Here is a 16,921-nt window from a genome sequence, read left to right as displayed (position 1 = left end):
CCATTGGTTGTGCTGTAGAATAGAGTTGTGTTAGTAGCGGCTGCTGCAGATGGGATAATGGTTTGAGTAACTGGTGACAAGGACAGCAAATGTGAACTAAATGGTTTGAAAGAGTGAAATGAACACACACAAACAATAAGCAATGCTCTAGAGTATGCATGGGGTTAATATGGGTCAACACGTTGCCATGCAATTTTCAATTATAAGACGCAAATGGAAAAAAACAACAAACAACATCACTGGCAAGATCTTTCATCTCTACCTTTTCTCCTGAAGGTAAATGACAATGCAGTGACTGCCAAATGTCATGTGATCAGACTAAACTACGTAGACATACTGTATATGAAGGTATCAAATTGAAGCATTCAGAAAAATGATATTTGCACTATAACGATAATCAGATCAAATTGTCATCAACTGAGATCAGATCCATTGCTAGAGATACCTTACCAGTGGTTGTGCTGGGTAATGTCGGCACATTAGTTGTAGCTGCAGGAGTGGTCGTGGTTTGAACTAGTAACATTTACAGCACAAGTCAGCAAAAATAAGGTATAATAACACAGTGTTGAAATAATGAGGGGAAATAATGTTGCGAACTAAAGATGGCACCTTACCAGTTGATGAGCTGGTAGTTATAGGCATGCTAGTAGTGGTGGCAGATGAAGTGGTAGCAGAGAGAACTAGTGAAAAGGATGGACAGCAGACACAGTACGAGATGAGATGAGTAAAGGAAGGTGAAGTATTGAGAGCTGAGGTTGAGATCATGGAGTTATGAATTGGCCATGAAGCATCCACATCTGATCAACTATCAGGACAGTTACGCATTTGACTGTCAAATTAACCAGTGTACTCCTTTTTGGATAGGGGCATAGCTACAGTGAGTTAAATCAATGTTGTTCCTCCATACAATTGATACCATGCCAATAGTGGCTCCAAACTTCAAATGGAAACCCCAGGATCTTGTTTGCTTTACTTCAAGGAAGGGTCAGATATGAGAGAGATGGAGATCAAATATCTTCTGTCGCAAAACTATTAGCTAGTACAGTATCAGAGGCATGGTGTTTACCTACTGTATGGCCTCCAAACCACCAAATGGCCAACTAACTCATCAAACGGCTGTTTTTCATTTTTTTAATCAAACATGTCTTATTACGATGCTTCCCACAGTATGGAATCCCACATGCTAAAACTGGTGGCTGCTTTTCAGAGATCTGTATTTTATTTGGGCTGGGAAATTAACTATATTGTAGAAACTAATCAAGTGTTGCAGATGCGCCTCTGGCTGGGTTAATCAAATCACAAATATGTTTTATTAACTAATTTTCTTAGGTTAGGTACAAGTTTCAGTGGATGCACCTCCATGCCGCCAACAGTGGAGTCAGTATTATCTGGGTTTAATAGACTGGAATTGGCTGTGCGTTTTTTCTAGAGGGAAAAATGAGAGCAATCACTGAGACCATTTTTGGATAAGACTGAAATATCTCTAGTTCAATGGGCCACCAGTCCATATCCCCTCAATCAGTGAGAGTGGCCATTTTCCATATTGACTAAAACACCCATCAGCTGCACTCTGTGTGGAGTAGATAGTATTGGTTTACCTTCACAATAACAAGACAGGCTGAAAATAACATGTGCTCATTACAAACAATGGGGATGAGGGATGGATGCTTACCGTGGGTTGTTGAATTAGTAGCAATCATGTTAGTGGTGACAATGGATGAGCTGGTGGAAGTTAATGTTGCTGGTTGCAGGGATGGATGGAGAAAGGTTACATATGGATTAAATGGGTGTAAAGTGAGACGACACAAATGCAAGATGACTGATGAGGCAATGAATACAAGCGTAGCATGAGGAATATGAAAACCAAAATGCAGAGAAATCTTGTGGAGTTGTGTAATGCAGTAGATTTCAAAGCGATTAAAAGCATTAAAGGTTGTAATAATATTCAGTATAATGTGGATTCTACCAGGATAGGATCACCAGATGAAGAGATTACATCTATTTCTCTGTCAAATACAGTTGAAGTCGGAAGTTTACATACACTTAGGTTGGAGTCATTAAAACTTGTTTTTCAACCACTCCACAAATTTCTTGTTAACACACTATAGTTTTGGCAAGTCGGTGAGGACATCTACTTTGTGCATGACACTAGTCATTTTTCCAACAGTTGTTTACTGACCCCATTCCCTCCCTCCCCGCTACTCTCTCTCTCCCCACAGAATGGAAGGTCTACTTCTCATGGTTCTTCAGTTGAATTTGGAAGCTTTATGGCAAGTGACAAGGTTTGGTGGGTCCCTTAACAAGGAGATCAGGGTACAGAGAGAATGTTTCCAGTGTACACACTACATCACTGGATAGATCTCTCATCTCTACCTTTTCTCCTGATGGTAAATGACAATGCAGTGACTGCCAAATGTCATGTGATCAGACTAAACTACGTAGACATATATGAAGGTATCAAATTGAAGCATTCAGAAAAATGATATTTGCACTATAACGATAATCAGATCAAATTGTCATCAACTGAGATCAGATCCATTGCTAGAGATACCTTACCAGTGGTTGTGCTGGGTAATGTCGGCACATTAGTTGTAGCTGCAGGAGTGGTCGTGGTTTGAACTAGTGACATTTACAGCACAAGTCAGCAAAAATAAGGTATAATAACACAGTGTTGAAATAATGAGGGGAAATAATGTTGCGAACTAAAGACGGCACCTTACCAGTTGATGAGCTGGTAGTTAGAGGCATGCTAGTAGTGGTAGCAGATGAAGTGGTAGCAGAGAGAACTGGTGAAAAGGATGGACAGCAGACACATTACGAGATGAGATGAGTAAAGGAAGGTGAAGGATTGAGAGCTGAGGTTGAGATCATGGAGTTATGAATTGGCCATGAAGCATCCACATCTGATCAACTATCAGGACAGTTACACATTTGACTGTCAAATTCACCAGTGTACTCCGTTTTGGATAGAGGCATAGCTACAGTGAGTTAAATCAATGTTGTCCCTCCATACAATTGATACCATGACAATAGTGGCTCCAAACTTCAAATGGAAACCCCAGGGCCTTGTTTGCTTTACTTCAAGGAAGGGTCAGATTTGAGAGAGATGGAGATCAAATATCTTCTGCCGCAAAACTATTAACTAGTACAGTATCAGAGGCATGGTGTTTACCTACTGTATGGCCTCCAAACCACCAAACGGCCAATTAACTAATCAAACGGCTGTTTTTCATTTTTTTAATCAAACATGTCTTATTACGAGGCTTCCCACAGTATGGAATCCCACATGCTAAAACTGGTGGCTGCTTTTCAGAGATCTGTATTTTATTTGGGCTGGGAAATTAACTATATTGTAGAAACTAATCAAGTGTTGCAGATGCGACTCTGGCGGGGTTAATCAAATCACAAATATGTTTTATTAACTCATTTTCTTAGGTTAGGTAGAAGTTTCAGTGGATGCACCTCCATGCCGCCAACAGTGGAGTCAGTATTATCTGGGTTTAATAGACTGGAATTGGCTGTGCGTTTTTTCTAGAGGGAAACATGAGAGCAATCACTGAGACCATTTTTGGATAAGACTGAAATATCTCTAGTTCAATGGGCCACCTGTCAATATCCCCTCAATCAGTGAGAGTGGCCATTTTCCATATTGATTAAAACACCCATCAGCTGCACTCTGTGTGGAGTAGATAGGTATGGTTTACCTTCACAATAACAAGACAGGCTGAAAATAACATGTGCTCATTACAAACAATGGGGATGAGGGATGGATGCTTACCGTGGGTTGTTGAATTAGTAGCAATCATGTTAGTGGTGACAATGGATGAGCTGGTGGAAGTTAATGTTGCTGGTTGCAGGGATGGATGGAGAAAGGTTACATATGGATTAAATGGGTGTAAAGTGAGACGACACAAATGCAAGATGACTGATGAGGCAATGAATACAAGCGTAGCATGAGGAATATGAATACCAAAATGCAGAGAAATCTTGTGGAGTTGTGTAATGCAGTAGATTTCAAAGCGATTAAAAGCACTAAAGGTTGTAATAATATTCAGTATAATGTGGATTCTACCAGGATAGGATCACCAGATGAAGAGATTACATCTATTTCTCTGTCAAATACAGTTGAAATCGGAAGTTTACACACACTTAGGTTGGAGTCATTAAAACTCGTTTTTCAACTACTCCACAAATTTCTTGTTAACAAACTATAGTTTTGGCAAGTCGGTGAGGACATCTACTTTGTGCATGACACTAGTCATTTTTCCAACAGTTGTTTACTGACCCCATTCCCTCCCTCCCCGCTACTCTCTCTCTCCCCACAGAATGGAAGGTCTACTTCTCATGGTTCTTCAGTTGAATTTGGAAGCTTTATGGCAAGTGACAAGGTTTGGTGGGTCCCTTAACAAGGAGATCAGGGTACAGAGAGAATGTTTCCAGTGTACACACTACATCACTGGATAGATCTCTCATCTCTACCTTTTCTCCTGATGGTAAATGACAATGCAGTGACTGCCAAATGTCATGTGATCAGACTAAACTACGTAGACATATATGAAGGTATCAAATTGAAGCATTCAGAAAAATGATATTTGCACTATAACGATAATCAGATCAAATTGTCATCAACTGAGATCAGATCCATTGCTAGAGATACCTTACCAGTGGTTGTGCTGGGTAATGTCGGCACATTAGTTGTAGCTGCAGGAGTGGTCGTGGTTTGAACTAGTGACATTTACAGCACAAGTCAGCAAAAATAAGGTATAATAACACAGTGTTGAAATAATGAGGGGAAATAATGTTGCGAACTAAAGACGGCACCTTACCAGTTGATGAGCTGGTAGTTAGAGGCATGCTAGTAATGGTAGCAGATGAAGTGGTAGCAGAGAGAACTGGTGAAAAGGATGGACAGCAGACACATTACGAGATGAGATGAGTAAAGGAAGGTGAAGTATTGAGAGCTGAGGTTGAGATCATGGAGTTATGAATTGGCCATGAAGCATCCACATCTGATCAACTATCAGGACAGTTACACATTTGACTGTCAAATTAACCAGTGTACTCCTTTTTGGATAGAGGCATAGCTACAGTGAGTTAAATCAATGTTGTTCCTCCATACAATTGATACCATGCCAATAGTGGCTCCAAACTTCAAATGGAAACCCCAGGACCTTGTTTGCTTTACTTCAAGGAAGGGTCAGATATGAGAGAGGTGGAGATCAAATATCTTCTGCCGCAAAACTATTAACTAGTACAGTATCAGAGGCATGGTGTTTACCTACTGTATGGCCTCCAAACCACCAAACGGCCAATTAACTCATCAAACGGCTGTTTTTCATTTTTTTTAATCAAACATGTCTTATTACGAGGCTTCCCACAGTATGGAATCCCACATGCTAAAACTGGTGGCTGCTTTTCAGAGATCTGTATTTTATTTGGGCTGGGAAATTAACTATATTGTAGAAACTAATCAAGTGTTGCAGATGCGCCTCTGGTTGGGTTAATCAAATCGCAAATATGTTTTATTAACTAATTTTCTTAGGTTAGGTAGAAGTTTCAGTGGATGCACCTCCATGCCGCCAACAGTGGAGTCAGTATTATCTGGGTTTAATAGACTGGAATTGGCTGTGCGTTTTTTCTAGAGGGAAACATGAGAGCAATCACTGAGACCATTTTTGGATAAGACTGAAATATCTCTAGTTCAATGGGCCACCTGTCAATATCCCCTCAATCAGTTAGAGTGGCCATTTTCCATATTGACTAAAACACCCATCAGCTGCACTCTGTGTGGAGTAGATAGTATTGGTTTACCTTCACAATAACAAGACAGGCTGAAAATAGCATGTGCTCATTACAAACAATGGGGATGAGGGATGGATGCTTACCGTGGGTTGTTGAATTAGTAGCAATCATGTTAGTGGTGACAATGGATGAGCTGGTGGAAGTTAATGTTGCTGGTTGCAGGGATGGATGGAGAAAGGTTACATATGGATTAAATGGGTGTAAAGTGAGACGACACAAATGCAAGATGACTGATGAGGCAATGAATACAAGCGTAGCATGAGGAATATGAATACCAAAATGCAGAGAAATCTTGTGGAGTTGTGTAATGCAGTAGATTTAAAAGCGATTAAAAGCATTAAAGGTTGTAATAATATTCAGTATAATGTGGATTCTACCAGAATAGGATCACCAGATGAAGAGATTACATCTATTTCTCTGTCAAATACAGTTGAAGTCGGAAGTTTACACACACTTAGGTTGGAGTCATTAAAACTCGTTTTTCAACCACTCCACAAATTTCTTGTTAACAAACTATAGTTTTGGCAAGTCGGTGAGGACATCTACGTTGTGCATGACACTAGTCATTTTTCCAACAGTTGTTTACTGACCCCATTCCCTCCCTCCCCGCTACTCTCTCTCTCTCCCCACAGAATGGAAGGTCTACTTCTCATGGTTCTTCAGTTGAATTTGGAAGCTTTATGGCAAGTGACAAGGTTTGGTGGGTCCCTTAACAAGGAGATCAGGGTACAGAGAGAATGTTTCCAGTGTACACACTACATCACTGGATAGATCTCTCATCTTTACCTTTTCTCCTGATGGTAAATGACAATGCAGTGACTGCCAAATGTCATGTGATCAGACTAAACTACGTAGACATATATGAAGGTATCAAATTGAAGCATTCAGAAAAATGATATTTGCACTATAACGATAATCAGATCAAATTGTCATCAACTGAGATCAGATCCATTGCTAGAGATACCTTACCAGTGGTTGTGCTGGGTAATGTCGGCACATTAGTTGTAGCTGCAGGAGTGGTCGTGGTTTGAACTAGTGACATTTACAGCACAAGTCAGCAAAAATAAGGTATAATAACACAGTGTTGAAATAATGAGGGGAAATAATGTTGCGAACTAAAGATGGCACCTTACCAGTTGATGAGTTGGTAGTTAGAGGCATGCTAGTAGTGGTGGTAGCAGATGAAGTGGTAGCAGAGAGAACTGGTGAAAAGGATGGACAGCAGACACAGTATGAGATGAGATGAGTAAAGGAAGGTGAAGGATTGAGAGCTGAGGTTGAGATCATGGAGTTATGAATTGGCCATGAAGCATCCACATCTGATCAACTATCAGGACAGTTACAAATTTGACTGTCAAATTAACCAGTGTACTCCTTTTTGGATAGGGGCATAGCTACAGTGAGTTAAATCAATGTTGTTCCTCCATACAATTGATACCATGCCAATAGTGGCTCCAAACTTCAAACGGAAAACCCAGGATCTTGTTTGCTTTACTTCAAGGAAGGGTCAGATTTGAGAGAGATGGAGATCAAATATCTTCTGTCGCAAAACTATTAGCTAGTACAGTATCAGAGGCATGGTGTTTACCTACTGTATGGCCTCCAAACCACCAAACGGCCAATTAACTAATCAAATGGCTGTTTTTCATTTTTTTAATCAAACATGTCTTATTACGAGGCTTCCCACAGTATGGAATCCCACATGCTAAAACTGGTGGCTGCTTTTCAGAGATCTGTATTTTATTTGGGCTGGGAAATTAACTATATTGTAGAAACTAATCAAGTGTTGCAGATGCGCCTCTGGCGGGGTTAATCAAATCACAAATATGTTTTATTAACTAATTTTCTTAGGTTAGGTAGAAGTTTCAGTGGATGCACCTCCATGCCACCAACAGTGGATTCAGTATTATCTGGGTTTAATAGACTGGAATTGGCTGTGTGTTTTTTCTAGAGGGAAACATGAGAGCAATCACTGAGACCATTTTTGGATAAGACTGAAATATCTCTAGTTCAATGGGCCACCAGTCAATATCCCCTCAATCAGTGAGAGTGGCCATTTTCCATATTGATTAAAACACCCATCAGCTGCACTCTGTGTGGAGTAGATAGTATTGGTTTACCTTCACAATAACAAGACAGGCTGAAAATAGCATGTGCTCATTACAAACAATGGGGATGAGGGATGGATGCTTACCGTGGGTTGTTGAATTAGTAGCAATCATGTTAGTGGTGACAATGGATGAGCTGGTGGAAGTTAATGTTGCTGGTTGCAGGGATGGATGGAGAAAGGTTACATATGGATTAAATGGGTGTAAAGTGAGACGACACAAATGCAAGATGACTGATGAGGCAATGAATACAAGCGTAGCATGAGGAATATGAAAACCAAAATGCAGAGAAATCTTGTGGATTTGTGTAATGCAGTAGATTTAAAAGTGATTAAAAGCATTAAAGGTTGTAATAATATTCAGTATAATGTGGATTCTACCAGGATAGGATCACCAGATGAAGAGATTAAATCTATTTCTCTGTCAAATACAGTTGAAGTCAGAAGTTTACATACACTTAGGTTGGAGTCATTAAAACTCGTTTTTCAACCACTCCACAAATTTCTTGTTAACAAACTATAGTTTTGGCAAGTCGGTTAGGACATCTACTTTGTGCATGACACTAGTCATTTTTCCAACAGTTTTTTACATACAGATTATTTCACTTATAATTCACTGTATCACAATTTCAGTGAGTCAAAAGTTTACATACACTAAGTTGACTGTGCATTTAAACAGCTTGGAAATTCCAGAAAATTATGTCATGGCATTAGAAGCTTCTGATAGGCCATTTGACATCATTTGAGTCAATTGGAGGTGTACCTGTGAATGTATTTCAAGGCCTACCTTCCAACTCAGTGCCTCTTTGCTTGACATCGTGGGAAAATCAAAAGAAATCAGCCAAGACCTCAGAAAAAATTGTAGACCTCCACAAATCTAGTTCATCCTTGGGAACAATTTCCAAACGCCTGAAGGTACCACGTTCATCTGTACAAACAATAGTACGGAAGTATAAACACCATGGGACCACGCAGCTGGAAGGAGACACGTTCTGTCTGCTAGAGATGAAAGTACACAGGGCGGCGCAAGTATGTTGGAGTGAACGGCTGTGTGTGAGAGAGGCTCCTGCAACTTTTTTTGCGAAACAATCTACCTTAACCTAATTTACGGCACTTTTTTACAACAAACGTCTCTTTCTAATACAATATTGTGACTTTCTATGTGAACATGCCAAGTAATATGCGACCAAAGGACAATAAATTCTCATTGGAGGCCTCCTCCCCACCAAACAACGAGACAGACATGGTAGAAGGCACAGGTAAGAACGTGACACTTACAGAACTTACCCGGGCCTCTGGGAGAACTACATGTTGCTATAGCTGAGGATTTCAAGGCTGCTATTGCTGAACTGGAAACTAAAATCGAGAGCACCATTTGAACGGTTGCTTCGTGGACCTTGAGATAGCTTCTGAATTCAACGCTTGTAGCATCGACGAGTTAGAGAAGCTATGCACATCCTTGCAGGATAGTGTGCAGAGGCTTTCTGTGAAAGTGGTCAACCTGGAGGGCCGATCCAGACGTCATAACCTTCACGTTGTTGGTCTGGTAGAGGGGGTGGAGGCTGGGTCTCGCCCCACCGACTTCTTCACCAAGCTATTGAGGGATGCACTGGGATCGGATGTTTTGGCTTCGGATCCCCAGCTGGACCGTGCACATCGCAGCCTGGACCGGGCCAACGTCCTCGCCCAGTAATCATCTGTTGTCACAGTTTCAAGACCAAGGATCTTATCCTGCGAGAGGCTCGAATGATGGGTAACCTGTTACATAAAGGACATCCCTTCCGTGCCTCTGAGGATTATGCACCCGATGTGGCAAAGCATTACGCCGGCTACAGAGATGTCTTGACCAAGCTCTACAAACTCCATCTTCGCCAAGCCTTGCTCTTCCCTGCTTGGCTCAGAATTACCCCTCCGACCAGTGAGAAGATTTGTCTCTCCTCGGTTTTGGACGCAGAAAATTTTATACACCAATCCCCCGTACGGGTTAGAGAGCCTTGTCATTGTGTGTTAGAGTCTGCTCATGGACTCGAATCCATACTATACCATAACTGGTGAAACCTCATTAAAGTGTCTCAGCAAGGGCTGCCGACTGAAGGTTTATTGTCGCTACCGAACATGTAAGGCGCTGAGCCGACCAATGGACGACTGATCTATCGTTGGAGTTCAGAGCGATGCCTGTTTTGGGTGGCCTTCCTGGTTTAATCATTGACACTTTCGGATGGATATACTTGCATTCCCCCATTTTTGTTTTGTTTCATTATTTATTTCTCAATTCTTACATTATTCTTATTACCATACCACTTATTTATTGCTTGCAGGGGACTGGTGGTGGTGGTGGTTGGGGAGGGGCAGACACAGACACCTGGATAGCAATTGGTGTTTTGTGCCGTTCTGCTCCTGTCATAGCCGTAGGCCGCTCTCCCAATTAGATTCCCAACAGCCTTCTGTGGTGTTTGTGTCAATGTGTAGGTGTGCGTACATATAATTATTATGTGTACTTTGTTATTATATAAAAAAATGTCTCTTAGCATTTTACTATTATTATGTATGTGTATATTTTAAATTAGTATAGATTATTATTTTGGGGCATGAATGTTTGTGTAGGTAGGTAGGTAGGTAGGTAGGTAGGTAGGTAGGTAGGTAGGTAGGTAGGTAGGTAGGTAGGTAGGTAGGTAGGTAGGTGTGTGTGTGTGTGTGTGTGTGTGTGTGTGTGTGTGTGTGTGTGTGTGTGTGTGTGTGTGTGTGTGTGTGTGTGTGTGTGTGTGTGTGTGTGTGTGTGTGTGTGTGTGTGTGTGTGTGTGTGTGTGTGTGTGTATCTATGCGTCTATGTGTGTATGTGTGTATGTATATTTTTTATTTATTATTCATTTATATATATAATTAATTAATTAATATATATGTATATATTTTATTTATATATTTTTTTGATGGGGGTACGTTTAATTTAAATCCTTGTTCCGATCTCCTAACTCACAATATGTAAATGGACTGCTGTCTATGTTGGTGGCTGATGGTTTATGTTTAGACAAGCATTGCTTAGCAATATAATCTTGCGATGCTATATCTTGCTTATCTCAGGGATTGACCCAAGATGACACTTAAGTGTGCAATATGTTTAAGTTGCAACTTATTCTGTTTAGGTTTATTAGATGCTAATTGAACACTTTATTTGTAGGAGCCTCCTCAGTTCATATGTTAGTAGAAGTTCTAGGATAGTGAGAGGTGAACGTATAGTTGGGATTTTATTTTTGTTTTCCCTCTTGTTCGAGGTCGCGCCGTGCATTTTTGGCATTGGCCAGACAATGTGTTTATTATTTTAATTTTTCTATTTTTTCTCTCTCCTATTTGTGTATGCCTGTTAAAGGTGGGTTGAGGGGGGGGGGGGGTAAATGTTGAGGAAAGTTGGGGGACAGGGTGGAGAGCAAAGGTGCTTGTAGGGGGGAGGGGTCGGTTGAATACTGCTCGGGTGTTGGTGCTACATATGCTGATTGTGATGATTTGGTTTGCTCTCTTACCTTTTTAGTGAGTTACATGTTATGCAGGCCACCACAGGAACTACAAATTAGAGGTTTGCATTTACTTCCTGGAATGTCAAGGGTTTAAATGAACCAATTAAGAGAGGCAAGGTCCTAGCCCACTTGAAAGCACTCTCGTCTGATATTATATTTTTGCAAGAAGCCCATCTGAAAAACAATTCTCGTAGCAGACTTAAATGTAGGTGGGTGGGTCAAGTGTATCATGGTACAGAAAGGAATTCCCTTTCTACATAAAACCACTATTGCGGATAAAGAGGGTCATTATGTCATCGTAATAGGAGAGATCCACTCTACTTCTGTAACTCTACTAAATATCTATGGGCCGAACATTGATAACCCCTCTTTTTTCAAAAGAGTCCTTTATTTGATTTCAGATATCTCCAATACTAATTTGGTCATTGAAGGGGACCTTAACTGCGTGCTTGACCAACATTTGGATAGATCCTCTACCCGGCGTACCCATACCTCCTATTCAAGCGAATTCTTGAAAACCTACATAAAAAAATTCTAACTTATTTGATATATGGAGGATCTCTAACCCTACGGGTAGGGAATACTCCTTTTACTCTCATGTTCACAATGTTTATACTCGAATTGACAACTTTTTGGTTGATGCGAAATGACCCCCCTATACCTGTAATGTGAGGTATCATAGATTATAATCTCTGACCACAGTCCACTCACCTTCTCCCTGAGATTGGGTGACATCGTACCAAACGAGAGGGTCTGGAGGTTGAATCCTCAGCTCCTCACAGAATCAACATTCTGTGAACATCTTAAAGACCAAATTACATTTTTCTTTGATACCAACGACAACACAGAGACTTCCCCAGCATTATTGTGGGAAACACTGAAGGCTTATTTGAGAAGCTGTATCATCTCCTTTCAGACTGCCAGGAGTAGGCAAAACAAAGAAAAATTGGTAGAATTGGAGAGACAAATTCACTTACTGGATAGGGAGAATGCTAGCCATCCATCTATGGAGAAACATAAAAAAAATACCTCTTTAAAATTTGAATATAATCAGATTCTCTCAGCTAAAATTTCTAAATCTTTTCTCTATGCCAAGCAAAAATATTTTGAGTTTGGTGACAAACCACACAAATAACTCGCCAGACAACTTCGAAAAAATGTGAGTGACCGAATGATCCACAAAGTTAAATCTGCATCTGGGGAATTACTCTCTTCCTCCAAAGACATCAATGACAGATTCCATCAGTTTTATGAGACTCTATATACATCTAAAGTGGATCCTAACCCCTTAATTATGCAAAACTTTTTTGGGGACTGTAATCTACCTGCCTTGAACCAGGAAGATTCCAACTTCCTGAATAAGGAAATGTCTTTTGGAGAAATTCGAGAAACAATTAAATCTCTAAAGAGTGGCAAGACCCCGGGCCCAGATGGATACCCTGGTGAATTCTATAACACATTCAGCAACATGCTCTCTCCCTATCCGGACACAATATGTTGGTTCAGGCCAATGAGGATGGAGCTCTACTATGGATGAGGTGTTCATTACAATAATACATAAGAAGGGTAAAGATCCAGAAGAGGTAGGGTCATAGACCAATATCTCTTCTTAATACAGACCAAAAAGATTTTAGCAAAAACTCTGGCTAACAGGCTTAGCACTTTAATTGGCAAATTGGTCCATTCAGACCAGACCGGCTTTATCCCTAACAGAAACTCATTCTTCAATCTCAGGCGCCTCTTCAACATTATGTATTCTCAGAGGTTACCTAACGTGGACCTTGCCGTTATATCTCTTGATGCCAAAAAGACATTTGACCAAGTTGAGTGGTCCTATCTATATTGGAGATGGGTTCATAAATTGGATCCAACTTTTATATAGGAATCTCTGCACGAGAATACTCACTAACCAATCATTGTCGCCCTGATTGAACCTTTATTGAGGGACAAGGCAGGGTTGTGCGCTGTCGCCTAAGCTCTTTGCTCTAATTATTGAACCTCTCGCTCAGGAAAATCAGATCTCATGCAGCAATACACGGCTATAATACTAAAGATACTCTAAATAAGATTTCCCTATACGCAGATGACATTCTCCTCTATGTAACAGAACCCCAAACTAGTATCCCAGCTATTCTTGATGTGATTAATTTGTTTGGTACCTTCTCGGGATACAGAATAAATTGGAACAAAAGCGAATTAATTCATATACGGTTGCAGAACACCTCTTGGCTAGAATATCTTACAGTTAAGTTAACTTCAGAAAAATGTACCTACCCAGGAATTGTAGTTACCAAAGAATACTCCTCACTATTTAAAGAGAATTTCCCTTCTCTGATGCAAAAACTCAAGACAAACATACTATTTTGGAGAACACTCCCAATTTCCCTGCTCGGAAGAATTATTGCCATTAAAATTATCCTCCTCCCACAACTGCTCTACCTATACCAGAACATCCCAGTATTCATACCTAAGTCCTTTCATAAACAACTGGACTCAATTATCAATCCATTCATCTGGGATTATAAAACACACAGGATAGGTAAAAAACACCTCTGTAAATCCAAGATGGAAGGAGGATTGTCTCTCCCAAATGTGATATTTTACAATTGGGCCGCTAACCTCCGGGCTGTTGCATTTTTACGCACTTCCGTCATCCAGTTAGCTTTGTATGGAGCGTGAGGAGTGTCACCCCTTCTCTATTGGCACTGTGATTTTGTCGCCTGTCAATCTGGAGATGTCACTTTATAGTAACAATCCTATTATACATAGCACAGTCCAAATCTGGAAGTAAATTAAAGTCCACTTTGACCTTAGACCAATGTCATTCATGCTCCCTGTTGCGAGGAATCCATCATTTCTCCCCTCTAACCTTGATAACACCTTTGAGTGATGGGGAGAGCTAGGGAAAAATACCTTAGGGGATCAATATATAGGAGGAAGAACTAGGGACTGACATTTCTGTGCAGACTGGGAAGAGAGCTTGGAGTATATCCACACCTGCTCAATTAACTCCAGACATCGTCTCATACAATTCAAGGTATTACACAGATTACACTATTCCAAAACTAAACTGCATGTCAGGCTGCGCAGGGTACACTACTCCACTGCTTTGCCCTATGCTCTAGCTTGTATGGTTATTGGTGTGGAATTTTTAGGATCCTCTCTGAAGTTCTGGAGCCTTCCGTTGACCCAGACCCGCTTCTGACAATCCTGGGAGTGTCTGATTCCCTAAAAGGATTAACCAACCCCCCCAAAACAACTCATCTGGGGCGGCAGGGTAGCCTAGTGGTTAAGAGCGTTGGACTAGTAACCGGGAGGTTGCAAGTTCAAACCCCCGAGCTGACAAGGTACAAATCTGTCGTTCTGCCCCTGAACAGGCAGTTAACCCACTGTTCCTAGGCCATCATTGAAAATAAGAATTTGTTCTTAACTGACTTGCCTAGTTAAATAAAGGTAAAAAAAATAAATAATCTTTTACAGTCTCATTTTGGCAAAGAAATTAATCTTAGTGTTTTGGAAAAGGAGGGAAGCCAAATTATGGCTCATCAAATTGGCAAACACTGTCGACTTTTTAATTTTTAAAATTGTATTTATTTTTTATCCCCCATATTTTTTGGGTAAATATATATATCCATACATGCATGCATACATATACACATATATACATACACATACCTACATAGATATACATACTTTTTTAAAGAATATACCTTTATTATTATTCCCCGCAAACCCTTCTGCCGATCCCCCAATTGGAGTAAACTAATAAACACTTCTGCTTTTATCTTCAATTTATACATCTTATACACATTTTACAGACACAGTCTACTTTACAATAGTTCTAGCTTGTTTGTTCTTAGTCCTTCCTCTATTTCTGATGTCCATCCAGTTTGATTTCTATTTGTAAATGTGCTATTTCACAAACGTTCTGAACCTATATACATTTTACAGATCCCTTATGCTTTACATTGTTTATCTTGTTATTAGTCCCACCCTTCAGCTCCATTCAACCCCTCCCATCTGTCTCTCAACATCACCCATTTCAGATTTCTATTTGCCATATATTTCTCAATTGTGCTGTGATGCTTCACAAAATAATTGAACCTTCCTATTCTCATAGATTCTACAGATTGTAAATTAAAAATAAACATTTTTGCTAAAATAATTATTATATTATTGATTGATTGACTATGGCTTTTCAAATCACCCAGTATTGCTTTCTGTAGCGTTAGTTCTAGGCAAATGTTGCAATTCTTCAGCCATTCCTGGACCTGTGACCAAAAAACGAGCTACATATGGACAATACCAAAATAAATGATCTAATGACTCTGCCTCCTCACAGCAGAATCTGCAGAGCTGGGAAGATTGTATCCCCCATATATATAACATTATATTAGTTGGAAGAATTTTGTATAGTAATTTATATTGAAAAATTCAAAGTTTTGAATCTGCCGTTGTTTTGCGTATCAATTCAAATCAAATCAATTTATATGGCACAGCTGTAAGTTTTTTGGTCCTTAAATTAAATTGGTATATATTTTTATTTATCACACTTTTCTTTAACCATTTATGTTCTTTAATACATGGCCGACATACAAGTTTCTTACTTTTTTCCCCTTCTACTTGCCTCTTCCATTTTTGTGGTAATGCTGCAATTAATTGGTTGTAATTTTGGGTAGAGCAGACATTTCCATATGTCTGTGTTAGCTGCATGTGTGACATAACTCCACCAGTCCTATTTATGATATCACACACTGTACACTTAGAAAGAAGTAGATATATTCTGAACAATAAATGATCAACATTTGATCAAATCTGGCAGCCTTTCCTCTCCTACTTGGACCAGTCGGCGCTGTGAATTTGTACATTTTAACGCACTCTCAATTGTAATATTTCAATCTACCTTTGGGCAGCATGTGCTTGCCCCGGCACCCGAGCAGTGGGGGGCATCTACTCTCTTTCTTTCCACCTGTCTTTGTTCCGTATGTCTTGTTTTGTATTATTTGTTTTGTACCCAGAACTCTGGGTCTTGTTGTTTCTGTCTGAGCTTTTATGTTTAGATAAGAATTGCATACTTGTCTTTTATACCTATACACCATTCTTGTGTGTTCAATAAAAAATATTTGAACAGAGATGAACGTACTTTGGTGCGAAAAGTCAAATCAAATCAATCCCAGAACAACAGAGTACCTGGAGGAAACAAGTACAAAAGTATCGATATCCACAGTAAAATGAGTCCTATATCGACATAACCTGAAAGGCCGCTCAGCAAGGAAGAAGCCACTGCTACAAAACCTCCATAGAAAAGCCAGACTATGGTTTGGAACTGCACATGGGGACAAAGATTGTACTTTTTGGAGAAATGTCCTCTGGTCTGATGAAACAAAAATAGAACTGTTTGGCCATAATGACCATCATTATGTTTGGAGGACAAAGAGGGAGGCTTGAAAGCCAAAGAACATCATCCCAACCGTGAAGCACGGGGGTGGCAGCATCATGTTGT

At 40.0% G+C, this 16,921-nt stretch overlaps 1 protein-coding gene across 11 annotated transcripts in view; it reads right to left on the bottom strand.

The window, feature by feature from the left end:
• Positions 1-16,921, bottom strand: part of LOC135557605 (adhesion G-protein coupled receptor G6-like) — a 61,862-nt gene that overhangs the window by 22,800 nt on the left and 22,141 nt on the right. For 5 of the 11 annotated variants that reach the window (XM_064991028.1, XM_064991031.1, XM_064991029.1 and 2 more), the window contains 13 exons: positions 7,997-8,065; positions 6,936-7,004; positions 6,772-6,834; positions 5,886-5,954; positions 4,827-4,892; positions 4,663-4,725; positions 3,779-3,847; positions 2,721-2,786; positions 2,557-2,619; positions 1,673-1,741; positions 615-680; positions 451-513; positions 2-70 (listed from right to left, as the gene is read on the bottom strand). The exons of 2 other annotated variants lie outside the window; for them this stretch is intronic. In XM_064991028.1, coding sequence (XP_064847100.1) covers positions 2-70; positions 451-513; positions 615-680; positions 1,673-1,741; positions 2,557-2,619; positions 2,721-2,786; positions 3,779-3,847; positions 4,663-4,725; positions 4,827-4,892; positions 5,886-5,954; positions 6,772-6,834; positions 6,936-7,004; positions 7,997-8,065 — 864 coding nt within the window. The remainder of the gene's footprint in view (position 1; positions 71-450; positions 514-614; positions 681-1,672; positions 1,742-2,556; positions 2,620-2,720; positions 2,787-3,778; positions 3,848-4,662; positions 4,726-4,826; positions 4,893-5,885; positions 5,955-6,771; positions 6,835-6,935; positions 7,005-7,996; positions 8,066-16,921) is intronic. 4 more of the 11 variants (XM_064991030.1, XM_064991032.1, XM_064991033.1 and 1 more) reach the window with 4 other exon arrangements.

The sequence above is a fragment of the Oncorhynchus masou genome, chromosome 16, assembly GCF_036934945.1.
Source record: "Oncorhynchus masou masou isolate Uvic2021 chromosome 16, UVic_Omas_1.1, whole genome shotgun sequence".
NCBI lineage: Eukaryota > Metazoa > Chordata > Actinopteri > Salmoniformes > Salmonidae > Oncorhynchus > Oncorhynchus masou.
The sequence above is the reverse complement of the archived record's forward strand: the minus strand, read 5'-3'. Positions and strand labels throughout refer to the sequence as shown.